General features: G+C 41.0%; 1 protein-coding gene across 1 annotated transcript in view; it reads right to left on the bottom strand.

Annotated features, from left to right (window-relative positions):
• Positions 1 to 169: 169 nt before the first annotated feature.
• Positions 170 to 23,584, bottom strand: part of LOC139667695 (tight junction protein 2-like) — a 49,371-nt gene continuing 25,956 nt past the window's right edge. Inside the window, exons 11-19 of the mRNA XM_071547187.1 lie at positions 21,001 to 21,109; positions 16,405 to 16,624; positions 13,394 to 13,578; positions 11,932 to 12,027; positions 11,705 to 11,769; positions 8,399 to 8,609; positions 6,157 to 6,257; positions 3,366 to 3,584; positions 170 to 231 (exon numbers count right to left, since the gene is read on the bottom strand). Of these exons, the coding sequence (XP_071403288.1) occupies positions 226 to 231; positions 3,366 to 3,584; positions 6,157 to 6,257; positions 8,399 to 8,609; positions 11,705 to 11,769; positions 11,932 to 12,027; positions 13,394 to 13,578; positions 16,405 to 16,624; positions 21,001 to 21,109 (1,212 nt within the window). The 3' untranslated portion in view covers positions 170 to 225. The remainder of the gene's footprint in view (positions 232 to 3,365; positions 3,585 to 6,156; positions 6,258 to 8,398; positions 8,610 to 11,704; positions 11,770 to 11,931; positions 12,028 to 13,393; positions 13,579 to 16,404; positions 16,625 to 21,000; positions 21,110 to 23,584) is intronic.

Below are 23,584 nucleotides of genomic sequence, written 5' to 3'. Positions count from 1 at the left end.
TTCATCTCTACTGATCTTGGAGATCACTGAAGACATCATAGAGCATCAGAATACATGTATCAACACAAAAAAACACACATTGTATTTCCCATTGCACAGTGACCAGTGGGTTCCAGCCAATGGGTCCCTATGGGGAATTTAGATGGGGCTATGGGGTGGGAGTGGGTCAGGTTGTATCAAACCTCTATGTTATGTTAGTTGTGTTAATAATTAGTATAAACAATCCTACCCCTACACATGCAACACACACGCACACACAATTTTTTCCCTCAAAAATATTGCAAAAATTGTTTTGAAGTAAATTGCCTATTAGGGCTGCAACTATCAATTTTCATTTTAGAATAATCTATCAAATCCTATACCGAATAGTTGAATCTATCATCAACAACAATTTATTTTTCAACATTTGGCTGATAAAATGTATTGAAAAATCAAAATGTCACCTTTTTGACCAATGAACAAAAGTTCCATACAGTGTAATCTGTCAACTAAATATGGTAGTCTATAAACCAGAAGTATTAAGCTTTTCAAAATGTCAAAAAATACCTACAGATCAAATAGACATACTGTATGTGTTGAATGAATTTATGCTGTGAGTCAGATTTATGAACTTGTACTTATGAAGACCACCAAGAAAGACAATCAAATTACTATTACTATGCTTTTTTCATACTTAATATAAAAATGCTTCAGTTATAATAGCTGAGACTACAAGTACATGTTACACTACTCATAAACAATTTAGACTGTGCATGTAGTCTGACAATATTTGCACCGTTTAAGCATACAGATTTAAAATGGAAAACTGACAATCATAATTTATAATTTATATTTTAAACTGTGCAATACCCTATTTCTTTTCTAGAATGTGAGCAACTGCAACGTAAGCCAATTTCCCCTTGGGGATCAATAAAGTATTTCTGATTCTGATTCTGATTTTAAATATCAGTATGGGTGTTGAAATTCCGGGTGTATAGGCGATTTTTTTTGCTTTGATGGAGGATTTGGCACATGTTGCACTGTGCAGGGAGCGTATTTTCAGAGCACACCAACTTTTTAACTGAGAGTGATGAGTGGCTACTCAGAAGATTTAGTTTTCCAAGGCTTAGTTTATTAGACTTCTGCCACCAACTTTCACCCATAGAGGCGATTGGTGCCAATCACAATGTCAAGATTATTCGAATGAAATGTCTTTCTTAATTTATATCCTTTGGGCTTTCAGCATTTTCTATTAAGGGTTCTCAAATGTGGAATACACTAAATTAATCCAAGATATTAAGGTTTTTGATAAAAATGTTAAAGGCTGTCTGAAGCAAAATCAGAGCTGTATGCATTTTTAATCATCTCATCTATAATGACTTGATTGTTTTATTGCTATATGTTGTTGTTTTTTCATTTTTCCCTCTTTAAATAATTCTCTATAATTGTGTGTGACCTTTTTTCTTATTTCTCTTAAGAAAAGCCTAACTAGGGACAGGGGTTGGAAACTAGCAATAGCTCTAATCTCTATGCAGAACATCAGCTGCATCAACTTGTTTGTAACCAGTTGAAGTGGCACTATGTTAATTTGCATTGTCCCTATTAAATAAACTATAAATAAAATAAATAAAATATTCTTTGCAGCCCTAGTAGAGGCACAGTATCCTTAAAGAGTAGAAGATGTAGAAGTTGACCATAGGGCCATCACTATAATTAGAATAAGAGAGATTAGAATATGTTGGCCCTTTTACAACACAAATCTTCTGGACTTATTGTAATCTTCCAGTAAACTATACTAATGCCCTACAGCAGTGATTCTCAACCTTTTCCATATCAAGGACCCCTAATTTAGTCCACATTAGGGCCATGGACCCCCATTTGATGAGATTTTGTCTCTTGGACCCAAATCTGAGAATATGTTTTTTGTTAGATGTGATTTTGTCCAGAAATCCATGACTATCTGTATTCTAGGTAGAGAGATAACAGTGAAATTATGATCAAAACAGTCATTCTTCTACATTCTCTAATTGTGTTAACTTCTTGTAAATGAAATAATGGTGAAGTTTAACAATTCATGAATTGCTGGGGACCCCCTAGAACCCCCTCAAGGACCCCTGGTGGTCCCTGGACCCCACGTTGAGAATCACTGCCCTTCAGAAGCTGGATTGGTTGTATTTATTATTTGTTATATTTACAGTATGTCAGATGGCAAACAGAGCTGTAATGCACTGGCTTGACTGCAGAGGGCAGCAGCAGCCTGAGAATTGCAAGTGGCAAAATCTATTTTCTGACTGGAGGACAGTAGGTCTGCATGGAGCTCTGTGTGTCTGAGGGTGTGAGTGTGATCCCTCCCTGAACAAATACATCAAGCTGTCCTGGAGCAAGGCACTGAACCCTCAACTGCTCCAGCAGAAGACCAGAAGAAGTGGTTGTACTGCATGCTGCTTTGCACATATATGTTGTACATACATAGTTTGCATTGGTATTTATCCTTTATTTTTTATTCGGTAACACTTTACAATAAGGGTCACTAAGTTAAGGGTTAGTTAATGCTTAAATAAGTTAGTAAAATAAATTAACAGTTAACTAATGTGTCTGATAATCATTTACTCATGGTGTTCATGTTAACTAAGGTATTAATTTCTACATTATTTAATAATAAAAATAAAAATAAAAAAATGATTTTATCTTGTTTATATGTTAATTTTTGGATCTTATCTACTTTTATTATCTGTCTTTATTGTAAAGCACTTTGTAACTTTGTTTTTGAAAGGTGCTATATAAATAAAGTTATTATTATTATTATTATTATTATTATTATTATGTGTGGTGTCTTAAGTGTCTTGCTGCTGTAACAATTTGAATTTCCCTCTGGGATTAATACAGTCCTTATCTATCTATCTATCTATCTATCTATCTATCTATCTATCTATCTATCTATCTATCTATCTACAGTACTGTGCAAACGTCTTAGGCACATGTAAAAAAAAAAATCCATAAAGTGAAGATGCTTTAAAAAATTAATGAAATGAAAAGTTTATGAATATCAAAAAATTTACTATAGAGCAGTCTCCTGTCACACTAATGCAGAAAACAAATAAACATCTAAGACTAAATTTATACAAAAAATGTAGGGTGCCTAAGACTTTTGCACAGTACTCTATCTATCTATCTATCTATCTATCTATCTATCTATCTCCCAGTGTGAATGTGTGGAACTATATGAATGTGCAGCAGGGTGTTACAGGAAAAGAGCATGGATCTCAGTCAACTTTCCCTGGATGAATAAAGCTTAAAAAAGTAAATTAATCCCCATGCTCAATAGGCAACCTCATGTGTATATGTCTGTATGTGTGTGTATGTGTGTGTTTCCGCCTCACGCTGACCTCCTCGGCCATGACGGGCTCCGACGAGCGGCTGATGGCGGAGACGTGGGGCGCCTCGCCGTCCGGCTCGTTGTCGGTGTAGGCCCCGCCCTCGTCGGCCGTGTCGTCCAGGTCGGAGGCCAGCCGGCTGTCCAGGCTGAGGTAGTCGGCCGACATGGCGGACAGGAAGGACAGGCGCTCCACGTCCTGGCAGTCCAGGTCACTCTCTACCCCCTCCAGCTAGAAGAGACACATGATGGATCTTGGGTGTACAGGAAGGAAGGATGGACAAGACGGAGAGCACAAGAACAAGAGAGAGAGAGAGAGAAAGAAAGACAAACAGAGCCGAGCTGTAGAGCACCACTGGCAGGAGGTAGGAAGACACACGGTGAGCATGCTCAAGAGTGCAGACAGGAAGTGGCTGCTAAGAAGGTGACAGGAAGATAGAGGGGCGTTTTGGACCCCCTACAGATTAATAAGACTGAATAGAAATAAAGGGCAATACATATATGGTTTAGGCTGTATATTCATACACACACACACGTATACTAAATACCTAGGAAGTCGATAGGAAGGTAGCAAGAAGGTTGTGACAGAAAAGCATTCAAATCACTACAGACTGAATAAGAATGAACTACTATACATACCCTATGTAATAATGGTTCTATTGAATCAGAAGCCCATGTACTCTTACACCGTGAACTCTATACAGACATTTGTTCTGAATTATTTTTTTCAACTTTCAAACCATGTTGCAAATTTGAATGAGTACGATGATTTAAATAAATTGTGTGTAGTTTTAGCTGGTAAATATTGTATCCACAAACGTGCCAAAGCTTTGCCACCTCATTCTCAACAGAAGATGTTCATTCATGAGTGTCTAAATGTTATAATGCAGTATTAAGATTGTTTTATATCCTTTGTGTTTGTGTGTGTGTAATATGACCTTTATTTTTATTTATTTTTCTTGTGTGTGTGTGTATGTATATGTGTCAGAGGTGTGGACTCGAGTCACATGACTCACAAATTTGATGACTTTTAGACTCCACTTGACAAAATCAAAAAAGACTTGCAAGTCGACTTGGACTTTAACACCAATGACTCGTGACTTCACTTGGACTTGAGCCTTTTGACTTGAAAAGACTTGATACCTTCCCCCAAACCCAAAGATTAAAAAGTATGTTATTTAAAAAGTGCCACGAATCAATTCATTTCCCTTCATTTCCTGAATCAACTAACGTTAACGCTATTCATTCCCAGCAAGTCAACACTTCATTTCCCAGATCCACTTTGTTTGAACCAATCTGACAGCATCCAATCAAGTTGCAGGAGAGAACCATGAAGAAGTAACGTTACGTTACTGAGCGCACAGTTGGAAAAAACGATACCAAAGATAATTTCGTTTGCGTACAAAAACTACGTGGTGGTCAACCAAAAATGAATTGCAGTATGCAAAACGTGCGGCTCGAAAATAACAGACGGGGATGCAACAACTTCCAACTTCATTTGACATTTGAAGCTGCACAAAGAACGGTAAGTCAAGGCTAATATATTAACGTAGTTAGCGAGCCAATGCTTAGCTAATGTTACAGCTATCCGTTGCGTCCTCCGCAGAGCCACCCCTGTATAACACAGGCTCTGTGTCGGCCATTATACAGCAATGATCTGTTTAAACAGACGAGAGTGTTGCAGGTTCCCTCCCCGACTCGTTCTTTGATGTTCACCCGATACGAGATGACAAATCGGCTTCTAAAAAAACATTCATGATTTGTGTAAATTTAATATATTATTACTCTGTTGTTAAAATGGCATTACATTTGGTGAAGAGCGCATTATGACTTGTTTAGGACTTGAAACTCAAAGTTTAGGACTTGGGACTTGACTTGGTACTTGCCTGTCTTGACTTGGGACTTGACTTGGGACTTGAGTGCAAAGACTTGAGACTTACTTGTGACTTGCAAAACAATGACTTGGTCCCACCTCTGATATGTGTATCAATGTATCTGTACGAATGTATGTACTAGTGTGTGTGTATATACATATGTATATATGTATTCTAGTATCCTTTTTTTATGTGTATTGTTTTTAGCTTGTGTCTCGTAACTCTTGATGAGTGGTCCTCAACTTTCTTTTTTTTGGGTTATTGTGTTTGTTGCTTTGTTTGACTTAATTGTTGAGGAGTGACACATTAATAAAATTATATCTATCTATCTTATCTACTGTGCATTTATATACACACACAAATATCATATACACATGCACACACTATTATATATGGTATATATGTATATACTACAACAAGAAAGCATAAAATGTATAGAAATATAAAGGAATATGAAAATACTTCCACCTGGGTTGAACTGAGATACAACTGAGATTTTGAAGGCCAGTGCAGATACTGATATTTTGAGGCAATATTCAATATTTTTAAATGTGACCATTTTCATGCAATCCCTGTTGTAAAATTCCATGACTTTTCCATGACGTTCCACTACTAAAATCAGAGCACTTCCATGACCTGAAAAACGTTCCTCCTTCCTTGTTTGTTCTTTTTCAGCCTTGTTTCCACTCCAGTTGTGAAAGTGTGAAATGTGTGAAGTTGGAAAATACATTCTGCTATATTACTGTAACGTGACCCATTTGTAAAATTCCCTGATATCCCCTGACTTCCCCAGAGAAATGATCAAATCCCCTGACTTTCCCTATCTGGAATACACCTCTCTAAAGTCCAGAATATTCTAGACATTCCTCGACCAGTAGAAAGCCTGTGAAGCAAGTGTGTGTGTGTGTGTGTGTGTGTGTGTTTGCTTACCTTGCCTTCAGACACCCAGACAGCCTGCATCTGCTGCTCTCTGACGGAGTCTTTGACGCTGCCGTACCAGGCGTCGTTGGCTGAGTTCAGATCTATGGTGGCTGAACGGACGGACAGGAGATAGAAAGGCTTAGGGGGAGAGAACACAAAGACTTTTCCAACCTCAGCATACATACACACACACACACACACACACACACACACACACACAACCGCAACTCGGCTTTGGAACGACCTGCCTGAGGAGATAAGGCTAGCAGAATCAGTGACTTCTTTTAAATCGCTTCTTAAAACCCATTTTTACAGACTTGCTTTTATGTGATGTCGTCTTTTTTATCGTCTTTTCATCAGCTTTTATCGTCTTTCTATTGTCTTTTTACATCTTTTATCTTAACTATTTTAATTTTATCTTACTTTTATTCTATTATTTTATTTATTTTGGTTTTCATCCTACGATTATACCACTATTTACTTGAGTGTTTGCTCTTTTCCACCTCTGTCCTCCTATGAATTTAATCCCTGTTTATTATTGTTTTATTGCCTTTTAAATTAATAATTTGAGTATTCTGCTTTTAATTTGTCTGTCAAAAGGTGTTATATAAATAAAGCTATTATTACCTCCGCCAAGGAGGTTATGTTTTCGGTGCCGCTTGTTTATCTGTTTGTTTGTCAGTTAGCAGGATTACGGACAAACTACTGGCCCGATTTTCATGAAACTTCGTGAAAGGGTGTAGCATGGGCCAAGGAAGAACCCATTCAATTTTGGAGCGGATCTGGATCCGACTCACAAAGAAGCAATAATAGCACGAACCTTGGCAGAGGTCTGCGCTCTCCGAGTGCCCTTCTAGTTATTATTATTAACTACAACTAAGATTTTTGCCACCACTTGATTATGGGTCAGCCCAGTGCCTGCGGTTGTTCGACACAGTTTGTCTTGGCACTGTGAGATTTGTTACAAATTGTAAGTTCTTGACTCATCATTGTAGTTTGTATGCTATGGCTGGTTTGACTTCTCTTTCCATGCATAGACATAGTCACTGGTTTACTTACTTACTGGTTACAGTGACTGAATTTACAAGGCCATTCTGGGGAAGCGTCCCTCATACTTGTGTGTCTATATCAGTGATTCTCAACCTTTTTCGTATCAAGGACCCTAATTTTGTCCACATTAGAGCCACAGACCCTCATTTGATGAGATTTTGTCTCTCAGACCAAAATCTGAGAATATTTTTATTGTTAGATATGATTTTGTCCAGAATTCCATGACTATCTGTATTGTATGTAGAGAGATAACAGTGAAACTATGATCAAAACAGTCATTCTTCTACATTCTCTAATTGTGTTAACTTCTTGTAAATGAAATAATGGTGACGTTTAATAATTCATCAATTTTCTGGGGACCCCCTGGAATGCCCTCAAGGACCCCTGGTGGTCCCCGGACCCCACGTTGACAACCACTGGTCTATATGACTCAGAACTGTGGGACCCATTATAGTCTGAGGTCCCAATACTCTCTTTTGCTTGATTTTTGCTAAGCTCCAACAGAGCTGGGGAAAAAAGCATTCGCGGATGCTGTCCCTTCTACTTGGAATACCTTACAAAAGGACTTGAAACTCAATTAAACTGGTAACGCTTGGTCAATTTAAAGAGATCGTCAGTAACATGACTATTGGATCCTTGCTATGCATTTGGATTTTACTTAATCACCCCCAAATTCCTTGATTTCAAATTCTCAAATTCGATCATTTGGAAAAACAATTTCCCACTGAAATATATTCACAGGTACTTTGTATTACTCAAAAAACATATGTTGTCAGTAGTCAAATTACTTGTACATTACTTTTTGATTACATTTCTCTGATTTGATAATTTGTAGATTACATTAAGATTACATTTCTGTGATTAGATTACTTGTGGATTACATTTGTATTTCATGGCCTTTTCAAAAACAAAGTTTATGAAGTTTATGAAGCAACATTACAAAAAAAATACATTGCATAAATAACAATTTCATAACAATGAGTCTATAATAAATTAGTAATGATAAAAACTGAATTAAGAATTTAAGAATTGTTACAGAAAGCAAGTTTATAAAAAATGGGTTTTAAAAAATGATTTAAGACTAAGTTTGTAGATACAGTATATTTCTATACTGTATGCATCTGTGCGTTTGTGTTCATATCTGTGCATGCACATACATTACGCCTGCCTAAATCTCTCTGTATGTGTGTCCAGCACCAACCAGTGAATAAGTGAGAGCACGTCTTCCTCAGTTTGACAGCCTGTTCGTAAAGTTTCCGGGCGCTGCGGTTGGAGCTGGGGATCACCCTCTGCCTCATGGCCTTGATGCCCTGCTTGCTGTCTGGGTTGAAGAAGATGACGATGGGGTACCACTGAGTGTAGTTCAGGGTGTCCACTGCTTTGGGTGTCACATCTAGCAGGGCGTGCTTGTCCTGTACAGGGGGTTTGGGGGACATGAGATCATGAAAGTCACTGTTTTGTTAACCAGCCACAGTGGCTAGCATACTGACACCAGACAATCTGTGGATATGTCAGTCAGCAGTCCAGAAAGCAGAGTCATAATGTGCATCTCTTCTGTTTTTGCACTTAATTTCACAGAGACATGGATCATCCTGCTGTCCTCCCTGCTGCATACAACTTTAACCATTCTCCTAGACCTTCGGTGACTCTTCTGGATCTTCAGTCACTCTCCTAGACTGTCTACCACTCTCCTAGGCCTTCAGCCACTCTCCTAGGCCTTCAACCACTCGTCTAGGCCTTCAACCAAACATCTAGACCTTCAGCCACTCTCCTAGGCCTTCAACCACTCGTCTAGACCTTCGGCCACTCTCCTAGGCCTTCAACCACTTGTCTAGACCTTCGGCCACTCTCCTAGGTCTTCAACCACTCGTCTAGGCCTTCAACCACTCGTCTAGACCGTCCACCACTATCCTAGGCCTTCAGCCACTCTCCTAGGCCTTCAACCACTCGTCTAGGCCTTCAACCACTCGTCTAGACCGTCCACCACTCTCCTAGGCCTTCAACCAAACATCTAGACCTTCAGCCACTCTCCTAGGCCTTCAACCACTCTTCTAGACCTTCAACCACTCGTCTAGACCTTCAGACACTCTCCTGGATCTTCAGCCACTCGTCTAGACCGTCTACCACTCTCCTAGGCCTTCAACCAAACATCTAGACCTTCGGCCACTCTCCTAGGCCTTCAACCAAACGTCTAGACCTTCAGCCACTCTCCTAGGCCTTCAACCAAACGTCTAGACCTTCAGCCACTCTCCTAGGCCTTCAACCAAACGTCTAGACCTTCAGCCACTCTCCTAGGCCTTCAACCAAACGTCTAGACCTTCAGCCACTCTCCTGGAGCTTCAACCACTCTCCTTGACCGTCCACCACTGTCTTAGGCTTTCAACCTCTCATCTAGACTTTCGGCCACTCTCCTAGGCCTTCAGCCACTTGTCTAGACCTTCAGCCACTCTCCTAGGCCTTCAACTACTCTAGTCTACTACACTAGACCTAGGCCTTCAGTCACCTCTCCTAGACCTTTGTTGTGGTGGAGGCACAGATGTGCGCATCTCATCTAAGTGGACATTTCCTGTTCCTTCTCTCTCACACATTTCTCTATTTCTTCATTTGAGTTACATGCTGTTACTATCCATCTACTACCCATCATACTGTTGCCTTCCACTGACTCTCAGGTCCATTTGAGTTCCTAGAAGAGTTCAACAACCTTCTTGGCACATTTCCTAACTCCACTAGGTGACTTCACAGAGTATCTCAGGGCTATTCTTTCTTTGCTATCCTCATTTGATCTCACCCTCCACTAATCTCTCTGTTAGCCCTCTTCATGTTTCTAACCATTTTAATTCCTTCTCCAGTCCCCTCTAATCCCCTCCGCTGTCTGAAGCCTTGTGAATTGAACATACAAGACTTATGCAGCTGAGAGAAAGAGGCACAAGATTGGTTTTGTAGGTCCACTCGGATCCCCTTTGTTTGTCTGCTTCCGTCTCTGCTGCTAAATTTACCTGCCTTAATCCAAGCCTCTAAACTCTCCTCTGTCATTAATGCTCATCCACCTACTCCTCATTCCTCTTCTCAATATCCTCTCCGCCAAGGATTTCTTCACCTACTTTCAGAACAAAGGCTCCAACTTCCATCTGCCCTTTGCTCTTCCCTCTACATCATGTGCTGCCTCCTAACATCCTAACATCTGGTTTAACTTCTCTCTCCCCATATATAGTCCTCAAACTCATCTTCACCAGCAGACCAACCTCCTGACCTCTTGGCCCTATCTCATCCTCCCTCTAGATGACCACTGCTGATCTACTTCTCTTCCTGATTACCGTCATCTACTTTAAGTCAGCTAGAATTACTCCTCCTCTCAAGAAACCTACTCTCAACCATCTGATGTCAAAAACTACAGATCTGTGTCCCTCCTCTCCCTCCTCTCAAATTCTTGACCATGCTGCCTTTAATCAACTTTACCAATATCTCTGACAAAATAACCTATTGGAGCCAAACCAGTCTTGCTTCAAGACAGACCATTATACTGAGCCTGAAGCACTCCACTCTGCTAGAGCTGCTTCTCTATCTTTAGTCCTCATCCTCCATCTCAGGACCCTGAGTTGAAACTGTGTTTCAAACATTCATTCATGCCGACTACCATCCAATTACACAATGGTTTCTACTACAATGGCACAGACTGAGCCAACTAGAAGGGTGCTGAAGCCTGGTCACACCGCATTACATATGAACTATCCTTATTTCTGTTCATATTTCTGGACACATTTCTGTACATATGCCACTTCCTTCTGTAAATCTGATAATGAAAATAGCCAACGACGCATAGTTGCACACCCTGCACACATGCTGTTTTACTGGATTGTAAGTTTGTAAATCTGTAACCTGCGACCATCTGTAAATCTGTAAATCAGTCGATGGTCAAAATAGCAAGACATTACTGTATTTCTGTCTATATCCTATTATTTGCTGCTAGAATGACCCAATTTCCCCTCAGGAAACAATAAAGCTCATCTTAACTTAGACAACTGACTGTCATGGAAGCCGACATTGCAGCCACAACCTGATCCTGCAGGTTTGTACTCTACAACATCTGTCAAACCACACCCTTCCTCACAGGGACTCAGCCCTCCATGTTTTAGTCATCCCCTGTCTGGACTACTGCAACTCCCTCCAATCCTGTATGTATGTACTATGTCAAATGCATGTTTTGCATGTGGTTAATGAAAGCAGTTATCCAAATGGCATGAAACTCATATAAATGGCATAACATTTTTCATGGTATGTTTATTATGGTATTTTTTAAAAGCAAGTAGGTAACATAAGTGTTTGGTTGACAAAATTATATCAATTTAAAGACGGGACGTCTACATTTTAGAGATATTGAATGATAAACTTGTTTTTTCTTCCCAAAAATGGATTTATTATATTTTGGAATAGAACCATTATATATTTTAACAGTCATGATAACATAGTGTGTGTGTGTGTGTGTGTGTGTGTGTGTGCGCGCGCGCACCTGCTCGATGATTTGTCGGATGGTGTTGAGGCGGACCACTCCTGAGGATTTCTCAGAGCCGGCGTCTTTCGGCTCCGTTTCTGATATAAGGACACAGATACAATGGAAATGTCATTTTGAAGCGATATTAATACCATTTTCATAACGAAATCATTTATATAGGCAGGCAGAAATTCACACACATGCACACAAAACACATCCACATAAAGAGGGTAGAAGAGACTCACTGGCAATAACAAACTGGTCCGGCATCTCAGTGGCGAGCTTCTCATTAGCAGCATCAGCAATGGGGCCGAACAGCACTACAGGACGCCGGAAACCAGCTGGAAGGACACACTTTTTATACTGACAGAGTATTTTTACATGATTAACATACTGTTTGCCAATTTTGGACACCAATGCCCACTTGCAGACAGTGGAAGTGTCTTTGAGGTGCAATTTTTTAAAGAGTTTCCTACTGAAAGCCAAGTGATGTGAAATCATTTGAGAAGCTAAAAATTTAAATTCACATCAAAGAGTGTGTGTATCAGATTTGGAAAGGGTATCCAGAATTGGCCTCCAGTTTCGTTAGCTTGCCCAGCTCATGATAACAAGCCACTGAATTTATTGGGATAGAACACTATACAATACAAACTCAAATAACAAGGCAACACTTTAGAATAAGGATACATTAATTAAGGGTTAGTTAATGCTTAATAAGTATTAACTAACCGTTAATTAACAGTTAACTAATGTGTCTGGTAATCATTTACTAATTGTGTTCATGTTAACTAAGGTATTAATTTATACATTATTTAATAGTCATCTTTATAAACTATTAAATAATGTATTAATTAATACCTTAGTTAAGATGAACACCATTAGTAAATTACACATTAGTTAACTGTTAATTAAGGGTTAGTTAATGCTTATTAAGCATTAACTTTCCCTCTCTCTCCATCTATCTTCCCTTCTTTCTTCTTCCTTCCTCACCCATGTCTTGTTCTACCTCTTATCCCTCCCTTAGCCACCTCCTTCTCTAATATCCCTCCTTCTCTAATATCCGAGGGTTAGGGTTAGCCCTAACCCTCGTCTAGACCTTCAGCCACCCTCCTAGGCCTTCAACCACTTGTCTAGACCTTCAGCCACTCTCCTAGGCCTTCAACCATTCGTCTAGACCTTCAGCCACTCCCCTAGGCTTTCAACCACTCATCTAGACCTTCAGCCACTCTCCTAGGCCTTCAACCACTCGTCTAGACTTTCAGCCACTCTCCTAGGCATTCAACCAGTGTCCTAGACTGTCCACCACTCTCCTAGGCCTTCAACCACTCTTCTAGACCTTCAGCCACTCTCCTAGGCCTTCAACCACTCGTCTAGACCTTCAGCCACTCTCCTAGGCAGTCCACCACTCTCCTATGCCTTCAAACAGTCTTCTAGATCTCCAGCTCTCTCCAAGGCCTTCAACCACTGTGCAAGAACTTCAACCACTCATCTAGACCTTCAGCCACACTCCTGGACCTTCAACCACTGCAGTAGGGAGCTGGATTAGCATGGATTTAATTGAGAGTTTTAGTGTCCCACGATGGTCTAAATGTGGTTTCAAATGCTTTTACACCCTGCAAAGACTACAATTCTGGGGGAGACACTGAGTCGTCCAGAACTGGGAGAATCAGCTCCAACACCGCAAGCTGATTCTGGTATTACACCCACCCTCTCGGAGAACCACCCGTTCATAGGCTGGGAAGCGAGTGGCCAGGGTCTGGCTGCTCAGGTCGTCTCGGCTCTTCCTCAGGTCCTTCCTCTTCGCCGCCCGTTGGCCCCGCAGCCGCCAGAAGTCAGCTCGGTCGCCCGGACTGGCCTTATGGGAGCTCTGGACACTGGCCATCTGCTCCGCTCTGACAGGGAGGACAAGGGAAGACAACTCTATCACTTTGTCTGTCTATCACTGTACATGTATACTAATTTTGGAGCTTTTACGCAAATCAGAATGATTTGGCATATTTCTGCTCTACTTCTCCTGGACCAATAGATTTTAAATTGAAACAAAAGAAGAGCTTTTCAAGTAGACCTAGAATGGAGGAATTTTTCTTCTGGTCTGACTTTAGAAATTGGTTGCTGTGTTTCTAAAGCCTAATGGGAGCATGGCTGTCAGCAGACTGGCAGGCAAGCACATTTGGCTTAAATTTATCAAGGTGAAGAACAACATTGCTAATTGTAATATCTGCAGAAAAGGGATGTTGTGTAAGGGAGCCAGCACCTCAAACACAGTGAAGACGTTGTTTGGCATGAAAGTGAATGTTGTGTTTTCTCATTCAACGTTACTTAGGTATGCAAAATACATTATTGATATGCTAGTTATTGTTATGTAATCAGTGCAATAATTGGTGTGGATTTCGAAGTAGATTGATAGCCATTATCTGAATGCACTAGCATCACAAATTGCAAATCACAAAATTAGACATATTCCAGCACCTATTGCATGCTCAGCTGCCCTGGTGAGGGATCAATCTTTGACTTGGCCCGCCCAAGGTTTCTTCCATGTTTTTCCTTAAGGTTTTCCCTTGTATTCACTAAGGGTGTAAGGTTGGTAGGCTTGTCTCAGTCAGGTAGGTTAGGTAGGCTTGTTATGTCTTTCCAACATGCTATTTTGTGCCTTGTGTTTCGTTTTGTTTCCTTGTATTTTATTTTGCTGCATACTGTATTTCCATAATTTTGTTTTGTGATTGATTACTGACTAGTTAGATCTAGGTAGGCTCATTCTCTGTAAAGTCCTTTGAGACAGGCTTGTGATGAAGAGCTATATAAATACACTTGACTAAACATAACATACAGTGTACTGATTTTAAAGGTACAATTGAATTGTTAAACATTTTATTTCAGTATGGAGTTGAATCAATAAACAGAGCCAGAATCCAAACAGTCCAACACCCTAACCCAGCTACAACCCCAGCATCAAAAGATGAGAGGAATGGAGTGAGGAGAACTGGAAACATAGGGGAAAATGATGAGGGAGGAGTGGTGTGGAGGAGGAAGAGCAGTCAGATGAAAGGGAGCAGAGGGAGGAAAAAAAATAAGAAAATAAGAGATTAAAAGGAGGGGAGGGTGGATGAAACTGAAAGATGCGGTGATGGAGCAGAAGATAGGAGAAGAGATGAAAGGACGAGTGGATGAGTGGTTGGCTGGTCGAACGGCTGATCTGAAGCCCCTTTAATCACAGCAGGTTAGATAGCTAGCAGCTGGCCTGTGGCTGGGACAGGCCTATCTGATACACCAGGGAATCTGTTGGGAAAAGATGCTCTAAATGACTGAAGCCTTCCTATCACTTCTGAGGATCTAATTTGAGAAATGTCTTCAGTCCTGTAGCAAAAACCTGCACCAATTTGACAGCAATCAAAGTCTTACCTGTCAGCTAATGTTGTTAGCTCTGGAACCCTTGGACAACCACCAAGAGAACACGCTAGCCCAAGCCTGCCTGATGACTACCTAATAAGCTAGTTCTATGCTGAGCTATCATGCTATTCCCATTTTAAAGGAATACAGAGAGTTTTTGGGAGATTAGTTGTTCAGTCTACCTGTTAAGTGAAGAGACCGTAGACACCAAAATCATCCATATGTCCCCAGATCATTGGCTCCGGTGCTCCTTGCTAACACTTCTTCAAAATTTATGAATATACAGGCCATGTAATAAAAAAACACTACCAAGTCTTCTTACTGTGGATAAGTAACCTACTATCACTCAATGTAGTGTATAGGCTAAAGTGTTAGCATGGACCACCAGAGGCAACTATCTAACCCATGGATGATTTTGGTGTCTATGTTCTCATCACTTAACGGCTAAGTATACAGTACATAAGTATACACTATAGTGAAATTAAGCTATTCCTCATTTTGCTGCGGATCCACCTCAAGGATCCCTGGAACACCCTCAAAAGCCGCTTTTCCACCGCATGGTACCGGCTCGACTCGCCTCGACTCGCTTTTGATAGTACCACTTGGTTTTCCCCCACAACTGGTCGTCATAGCGACGCCAAGACGCCGCATGAAACTGCAGTGATGTCATCTTCAACGCGACACACAGCAACAATGGAGGATATCGAAGGGATGGTGTTCTTGATTCTTGGTATGTGGCTGTTAGTCACAGCAAGGAAACAGATTTTATTTCAGAAGAGGCTGAAGGCAGCAAGACAAAAGACTGCTCTCTGTTTGCTCAAAGGCGACGCAAGAGGGTAAGCTAACCTGGTTAGCTAACGTTAGCATATATGTTCCGTGTCGCGCAATGATGACGCTTCTCTCTGACCAATCAGTAGTCTGCAGTGTTTTCACGTCACCTTTTGGTGTCGCCTAAGCTCGCTTGGAACCTCGACGGAAGTGCTACCAAAAAAAGTACCAGGTACCAGGTAATATGGTACCTGGTACCTGGTACTTGCCCAGTGGAAAACCAAAAAAGGCGAGTAGAGTCGAGTCGAGTTGAGCCGGTACCATGGGGTGGAAAGCGACAAAAGACCCCAGGAACCCATATGGATCCGAACCTGCTTGAGGACCCCTGGAACCCCCTAAAGAACACCTCGGACCTCCTCGAGGACCCCTAGAACTACCTCAAGTACCCCTAGTACCTCCTCGAGGACCTGTAGACACACCTCAAGGACCACTGGGTGTCCATGGACCCCATTTTGTGAGCCAATGGTCTATCATAAACCAGACGTAGGTTAATGCCATCCTACCTGCTCTTGTTGGGGATGATGCCCTTCTCCAGCAGCTGCTTGTCCTTGCCAGTGCGGATGGCCAACCAGTTGCCCAGCTTGCCGTCGTACAGGGTGTCCACCACCTTGAAGATCTCGCCCCGGGTGAAGGCCAAGCTCTGAGGAGTCTCCTTCTCATATTCAAAGTGGGTCCGAATGAAGAAGGAGTCTCCACGCCCCGACACCAGGACATCATTATAGACTAGATAGACAAAGGGAGGAATGGGAGTGAGTGAGAGATAAAGAGGGGGAGACACAATGCAGGAAGTAGAGGAAGGACAGAGAGATGGAAGGAGTGAAGAAAAGGTGGATGAGGGAAGGAAGGAAGGGAAAAAAGCAGTGAAGGACATAGTAAAGTGTTAGTACAAGGCTCTAACAAAAGCCCTGCTTTTCATCTGCATATTCAGTTATTTTCAGTAATATTTTATTCAACTTTTTACCAGTAGATCAAGAGAGACAGTATTATTTTCAAAACTAATGTTGAATATAAATGTATTTTTCATTTTTCAAACTGTGCCAATATTTTTGGATTAAAGCTGCTGATACTATTTTGTGCCAATATTTCGTGCTGTGTATTTAAATTGGACCATTTTCATGCCAAAAAATATGAAAAAATGATAAACAAATCCAAGTATTCAGACCATCATGGGACACTAAAACTCAGACTAATGAAATTCATTTAGGTTGGTTAGCAGAGAGAAAGAAAGAATGATCAAAATGATAGGTCATTCATGATCAGCTTCATGTCCTCATCTGACTGCCTCCTATGTGTATGCGTTTCTATACATTTTGGCCCAAAAGGACCAATAGGAGCAATAGTCATGCGGAGTACAATCCACTGCTGCCAAAGTTGGCTGGCTGGACGGATGAGTCTTAATACACACAGAGGACTCATCAAGCAGCAGAAGAACACACAAAGCATACACTCAATCTACTTTACACACACACACTCACACAAGTGTAATATGTATAGCACATGTGCCTCCCTGTATAACCTTCTTCTAGTGCTCAGAGCCAAAAATGACCATACCCTGCGCAGCCAATAGAAACTGTATATGTATAAGGAGACAATGCTCTATTTTCCATAATCCTAACCTAAACCTAATCCTAAACTAACTTCAATTTTGATTTAAGTAAGAATCGGTGACATTTTCATGTAAATAAATGTCTGTTTTGCTACTCCCTGTTGCCAATTTATATGACACAACATTCAACCCATACCCAGTTCATGAAAGCTTTTACATTTGGTACATTTGCAGAATTTTGTGGATTATCAATTTAACCGTTACCCTAACCTAAACCTAATTGTAATTCTAATCTTAATCCTAAACCCAAGTCTTAATCCTTAATTACCCATATCCTAATTTAAATTGAATCCTTATTCTAATCCTAATCCTAAACTGAAATCTTAAATTTGCCCCCTGAAGAAGGGACAACCGGGCAAAATGACCTCACTTCGCAAAAATCTTGTCACCCCAAAAGTCTAAAACTCAAACTGGTTCTCACAAGGATAGAAGTACAGGAACACACACACACACACACACACACACACACACACACACACACACACACACACACACACACAAGAACACTCTGTGTCAGGTCAACTCCATCAGGGATTGTGTGATGTCTTCACAAACAGAATTTTCCAGCAAAAAGGCTAAAGCAACTCTATGTTTTTTTAAGGGCCACAAGCTCAAGGGGCCAATGTGCTCATTACATAACGTGTTTTGTGTTGCTCTCTCTCACTCTGCGTGTTTTTGAGTGTATGTGTGTTGGTGCATGTGTCCATGTGTGCCACGGTTGGGTGAACCAAAACTAGCCTGAACTGGTCTAAAAGCCTCTGGGGACCAAGCTGGTATCTCCACCATTACATGGATAAAACAGAGAGAGAACAGAGAGAGAACAGAGAGAGAGAGAGAGAGAGAGAGAGAGAGAGAGATGGTCCTGAGGTGTGACAGCTGGCAGTACACTGTGGGAGAGAACACTGTGTTCTGGGTTACTGCACTAGACACTCTCTAACAAGCCTAACAACCAAGTCAATTAAGACTGCTCCTACTAAAACATGCACACTTTATCTATCATTTCCAATCATAACATGTTCTATCACTGACAAAGCATCTTGCCAACAGATGTCTCGTTACACTAAAAAGTTTGTTACTACTTGTACAGAATGAAAGATGAGAGTATCTGTCAAGAAAGTGGACCTGTGGCCGGATTCACAAAACCCTCTTAAGAAAAAAAATCTTCTCAAGTGCCATTTGTTTCTTTTAACTTGAGTCTTAAGAAAAAAAAAAATAGGAAAAAATGCTATTCTCAAAAACAGTTCTTATATATTTTCTTAACTTTCTTCTTATGTTTCTTCCTAAGAAAAAACTTACGAATAAATGGTATTCTTGAAATGAAAGTTGTCAGATTTGTTCTTGATTTTTTTCTTAACTTTAAGACAGCCCTTCACCAGTCTAAGAATTGAAACAGTGAAAAGGTAAGCCTCTAATATCCTATATTTCCCTATAGTTCCCCTACACCTAACATTAAGATGAACATTTATTGTAAAGCTTTATTTGGTGTAGGGCCAGGTAGGCCTCTGTCTCATGTCTGTTGAAAATAAGATAGCAAATTTTACAGTTACCAACAGCAACCAATGTTTAAATCTTTGCCCTAGTTGCCATAAATAGGTTTTTCCCCAATTGTTTTGTAGATGGAAGCGCTTTGGCCTAGCCTTGTCTCCTAGCCTCAATGGCGGTAAGCCTAAAGTTTATTAACCAGAATTAATTCAGGCCCTATTTTGAGAAGTTCTTAATTTGGAAAATTAGAGATATTCGTAAGAAATGAGACTGTTACTAAGAAAATATTGAGGAATTGCACTTAAGAGCCTTCTTAAGAACTTCCTAAAATTTCATCTTATGTCATTTCTTAAGAACTATCTTAAGAACACATTGGTGAATCCGGTCCCTGGTTGCTCAACTCACCACCAGGTCACAGTTCATAGGGGCAAGTCCCTAGAGTCAAGTCTCAAGTAGGTTGAATAAACAAGCCAGGCCAAGTAAAATCTAGTACTAAGCAAGCTGGATGTCGGTGAAGCATCAGCTCATAAATAAAAACCTGTGCATAATATTGTAGTATTGGCCCCCAAGTGGCAGCCATATTGGAGGTCCTAAGCTCTTAGGCAACAACAGCTGATAAGAGCTAACTGTATTTCTAGTTGGCTGTCTCAACAGAATTCAATAGACATGGTTAATGTCTGTGCTGTTTGACTGGGAACTGATTTCGCCACTATCTGATGCATCTCTATGATACATCTAGAGCTTGTTAGCTAGCTAACCATTATCTAGGTAACCCTCACTCTCTTGTTGTAAACCCATCTGATTTGCACACTAGCTAACATTTCTAGTAGATTAGAAGCTAGCAGTAGTGTCTTGCATTAACATTAGTTGCTTTGCTAACTTAGCCTCCTGGCTAGTTAGCTAGTGAACAAACCCACAAAGCGACCTAAGTACCATGGTAGTATGATGGTACTGGGTGGTATTTTCAGTTGTACCATGGTACTGGCCATGGTATAAACAATATACCATGGTACATTAGCAACTTGAGACGCGAGAATGGAGTTGGAGTTGAGAGACGACGTCTCATATGCATATCTGTTTATAGAGATTAGCCGAAATGTCGTCTGGACCTAAAACACCTACAAAAAGTATCGATGTTTGTGTATTGTGTGGAGAAACGCTCGATTCTTGCGTCTCAAGTTGCTAATCGGACTGTAAACAATTGACCGGCACATGGAAGAGGAAGTCTTGGCCTGGTTGTCCGCTGGCTACACCGGAAACTCTGAAATATTGGCTGTCGCCCCCAGAGTCTAATCGTCGTCAGACCGACCATCGACAGACGATGGGTTCCGAGATTGTTGGCAACCTTGATAATCTTCTAACTTCAAAATTCTGTTCATTTAAAGTTTTAGTTTCCAATTTATTTCCACATAAGATGAGGTTATAGATATTCTGAAATAACTGCACATTAATGAAGGTGTCCTCCTAAGAGGAAAGGTGGGGAGCAGGGGTTGAAACTTTTGAACATGTTACTCTTCTGGTCACACTCCAATCAAAGCAGGGGTTTTGTGCAACATGCTTTTCCATTTCACATTTTTCTACAGTTGCTTGTGAAATGGCTTGGCTAGCTAGTAGAAGATTATCAAGTTCCCTGGTTTCCTGAAAAGGTAAGATGGTAGAAGGTAGATGGTTTGGTTTAGGTTTTGCATATTGTTTGTTGGACTTTGTCCTAAGTGGGCTTAATGCTTTGTTGAGGCTGTAACGTTAGCATAGGGGGCCTTGCAAAGCGTTGTTAGCAGTAAAATGTAGTAGTGAGCCATTATTAGTGATTTGTGTTTTTTGTTGTCATATTTTCAGGAGGCTTTTCAAAACTTACATGTGTTGATTGTTGTTTAGTGTGCTTTTGTATGTAAGTGTTGAGCTTGGTTAGCGTCAGCTGTGGCCAGTTACTATTGCTGGCTGTCTTTGCTTTTGGACAATAGTAGGCTAAGTTGATCATCGATTTCTGATGTTTTTGGAGGGAATCTTTTACCATCAGGTTTGCTCTGGGCCAGGATGGTGACGTCCTCCCCTTTTGGAATCTCCAACAGGAAGAGCACTGCCTCCTCTCTCACAATGCCTTGGAAATCTACGTTGTTCACCTTCAAAACACAAAACAAAAGCCACCGTTATTAGGACTACATACACATTTCTCCACTAGCGATATGCTATACTCAGATGACAAATTTTTATGAAAACTCATTTTCACATTGTAATGTGCCCCGAGTCAATTTGAACTATTTGTGAACAACTTATTGGACATGCTGAAAAAAATAGTTTCTATCAGAGCTGTAGTTAGACAAGTGTCTGCAAATGTAATAAAGTTATTTTTTTTACCGTCATAGGATGCCACCTTTCCAACAAGTCAATCTGTCAAATTTCTGCCTTGCTAGAGCTGCCCATGTAACTGCTGTTATTGTGAAGTGGAAATGTCTAGGAGCAACAACAGCTCAGGTGTGACACACAACAGAACAGGACCGCAGAGTACTGAAGTGCGTAGTGCTTACAAATCGTCTGTCCTCGGTTGCAACACTCACTACCGAGTTCCAAACTGCCTCTGGAAGATGGGAGCTTCATGAAATGGGTTTCCATGGCCGAGCAGCTGCACACAAGCCTAAGATCTCCATGTGTAATGCCGAGTGTCGGCTGCAGTGGCCTAACGGCAAAGCTACACCGGTTGCATTTCTGTTCCGTCTGTTTGGGTCGCAAGGGTTGGATCAAATACGCATTAACTTCAATGCAACCTGCTGCACTGGCTGCGTAAGCAGCACGTTGATGGTTCTGCTGATGGAGCCGGATCAGAGATACGCAAGACTTCTATTTTTGACGGACTACACATCCGTCTGTTCCATATTTTAGCCATATAAATGTGTATAAATGGCAATATTTTGCTTATTGTAGTAATTTATCACCATGTCAGTTAACAAAATAGAGGATACAAGACCCAATGTCACTTAAATAAATGTTGAAGATGAGGTTATCCACGGAAGCTTCTGTTTGGCAACAGTACACCTACACTCTCAAAAAAAGTGACATAAGTACTCCTCTGTGGTAAATTAATGTTCCTCACGGTACAGCTGGAGTTGTTTATGGAACAATAAGCAAAACTATAAGAAAAAAAACAATAAGCAATAACTGTGTTCTGGGGTAAAGCTCGCCGCTATTGGACTCTGGAGCAGTGGCAACGCGTTCTCTGGAGTGATGAATCACTCTTCACCATATGCCACTCCAACGGACGAATCTCCATTTACTTGAAACGTTTACCTTGATGCACTAGTGTCTGGGCTGGATTCGTCACCTGTTTTCCGCCCACACACGCTCTGTCCACTGACCAAATGGAAGTCAACTTTTCACAGTTTGCATAAACCTCAGCAACAAATTGTGCAGACCCCGAATACTATTTCACAAGGGTGTATGCCTTAAAGGTATAATATGTAACATTTCCGCATTAAAATATCTAAAAACGACTAGACCCATGTTCTATATTTTTTGAGTTGTGTATTGACATTATCTCAAATGTTTCCAACAATGTTCAAACCCAGAGAAATCCGTAATTTTATTCAAGGTAACAGTGCGTTTCATTTGGTCGCCTGTCGATGGCGTCATATCCCCTTTACCCCCTAACTTCCTGGGAAACACGGGAAACACCAGGTGATCCGTCAGAGAGTGAGGAAGGAAGTCGGCCAACTAGCTAGCTAGCCGCTCTAGCCGCTCTGTTGTTTTTTTCATTCTATTGTTTTCATCGCTCACTCGTGACGGATCACGGTTATTCATTCCCGTTTGCTGCGCGTTCTGTTGCTGAAGCTGTCCCCGTAAAAAAACTCCCATGATCCCACACTACTTCACGACGTCATCAAACTACGTCTTTTGTTATTGTTTTGATTGAGAGACCCCTAGTGGCAGAAATTACATACTGTGCATTTAAGGCCAATTTATACTTCTGCGTCAAAGTGTTGCTGTAGCTACGCTGTAGGTCTTTGTGGTGCCGGTGTAGCTCACGGAGGCTGCTATCGTAGATTACGTGTACCTGTCCAAAAATGTAACTACGGGTAGGGCGATGCAAGACCTAAAGAACTGTGATTGGCACGCTTGGGTTGCTTCATATTGCCTCCTACCTGTAGGCTATCCGGTTAACGTCCGCTGATAGTGAAGACACCATGTAGCAGATCGAAGAGAGACTAGCTGAAGAGGTTTGCAAATATGCTCTGCCCTCACTTTCCTGTCGATCTCCACTGTCAAATAAAGGTAAAAGCCAAAAAAACAAAAAAACAAAAAAGACTAGAAGGGCACTCGGAGAGCGCAGACCTCCGCCAAGGTTCGTGCTATTATTGCTTGTTCGTGAGTCGGATCCGGATCCGCTCCAAAATTTAATGGGTTCTTCCTTGGCCCACGCTACACCCTTCCAAGTTTCATGAAAATCGGGCCAGTAGTTTTTCCTAACAGACAAACAAACAAACGGCACCGAAAACATATCCTCCTTGGCGGAGGTAAAAAACAATAAATGCTTGCACCGTAGATACCTACAGCGTAGCATTGGCGACACTTCGACGCAGAACTATAGAGAGCCTTTAGGGCAT

Source organism: Centroberyx affinis, unplaced genomic scaffold (assembly GCF_046629955.1).
Source record: "Centroberyx affinis isolate AG114_WGS23_722 - 3 ecotype Tasmania unplaced genomic scaffold, CSIRO-AGI_Caff_v1 ptg005710l_1, whole genome shotgun sequence".
Classification (NCBI taxonomy): Eukaryota; Metazoa; Chordata; class Actinopteri; order Beryciformes; family Berycidae; genus Centroberyx; species Centroberyx affinis.
This window is presented reverse-complemented; position numbering and strand designations above follow the sequence as displayed.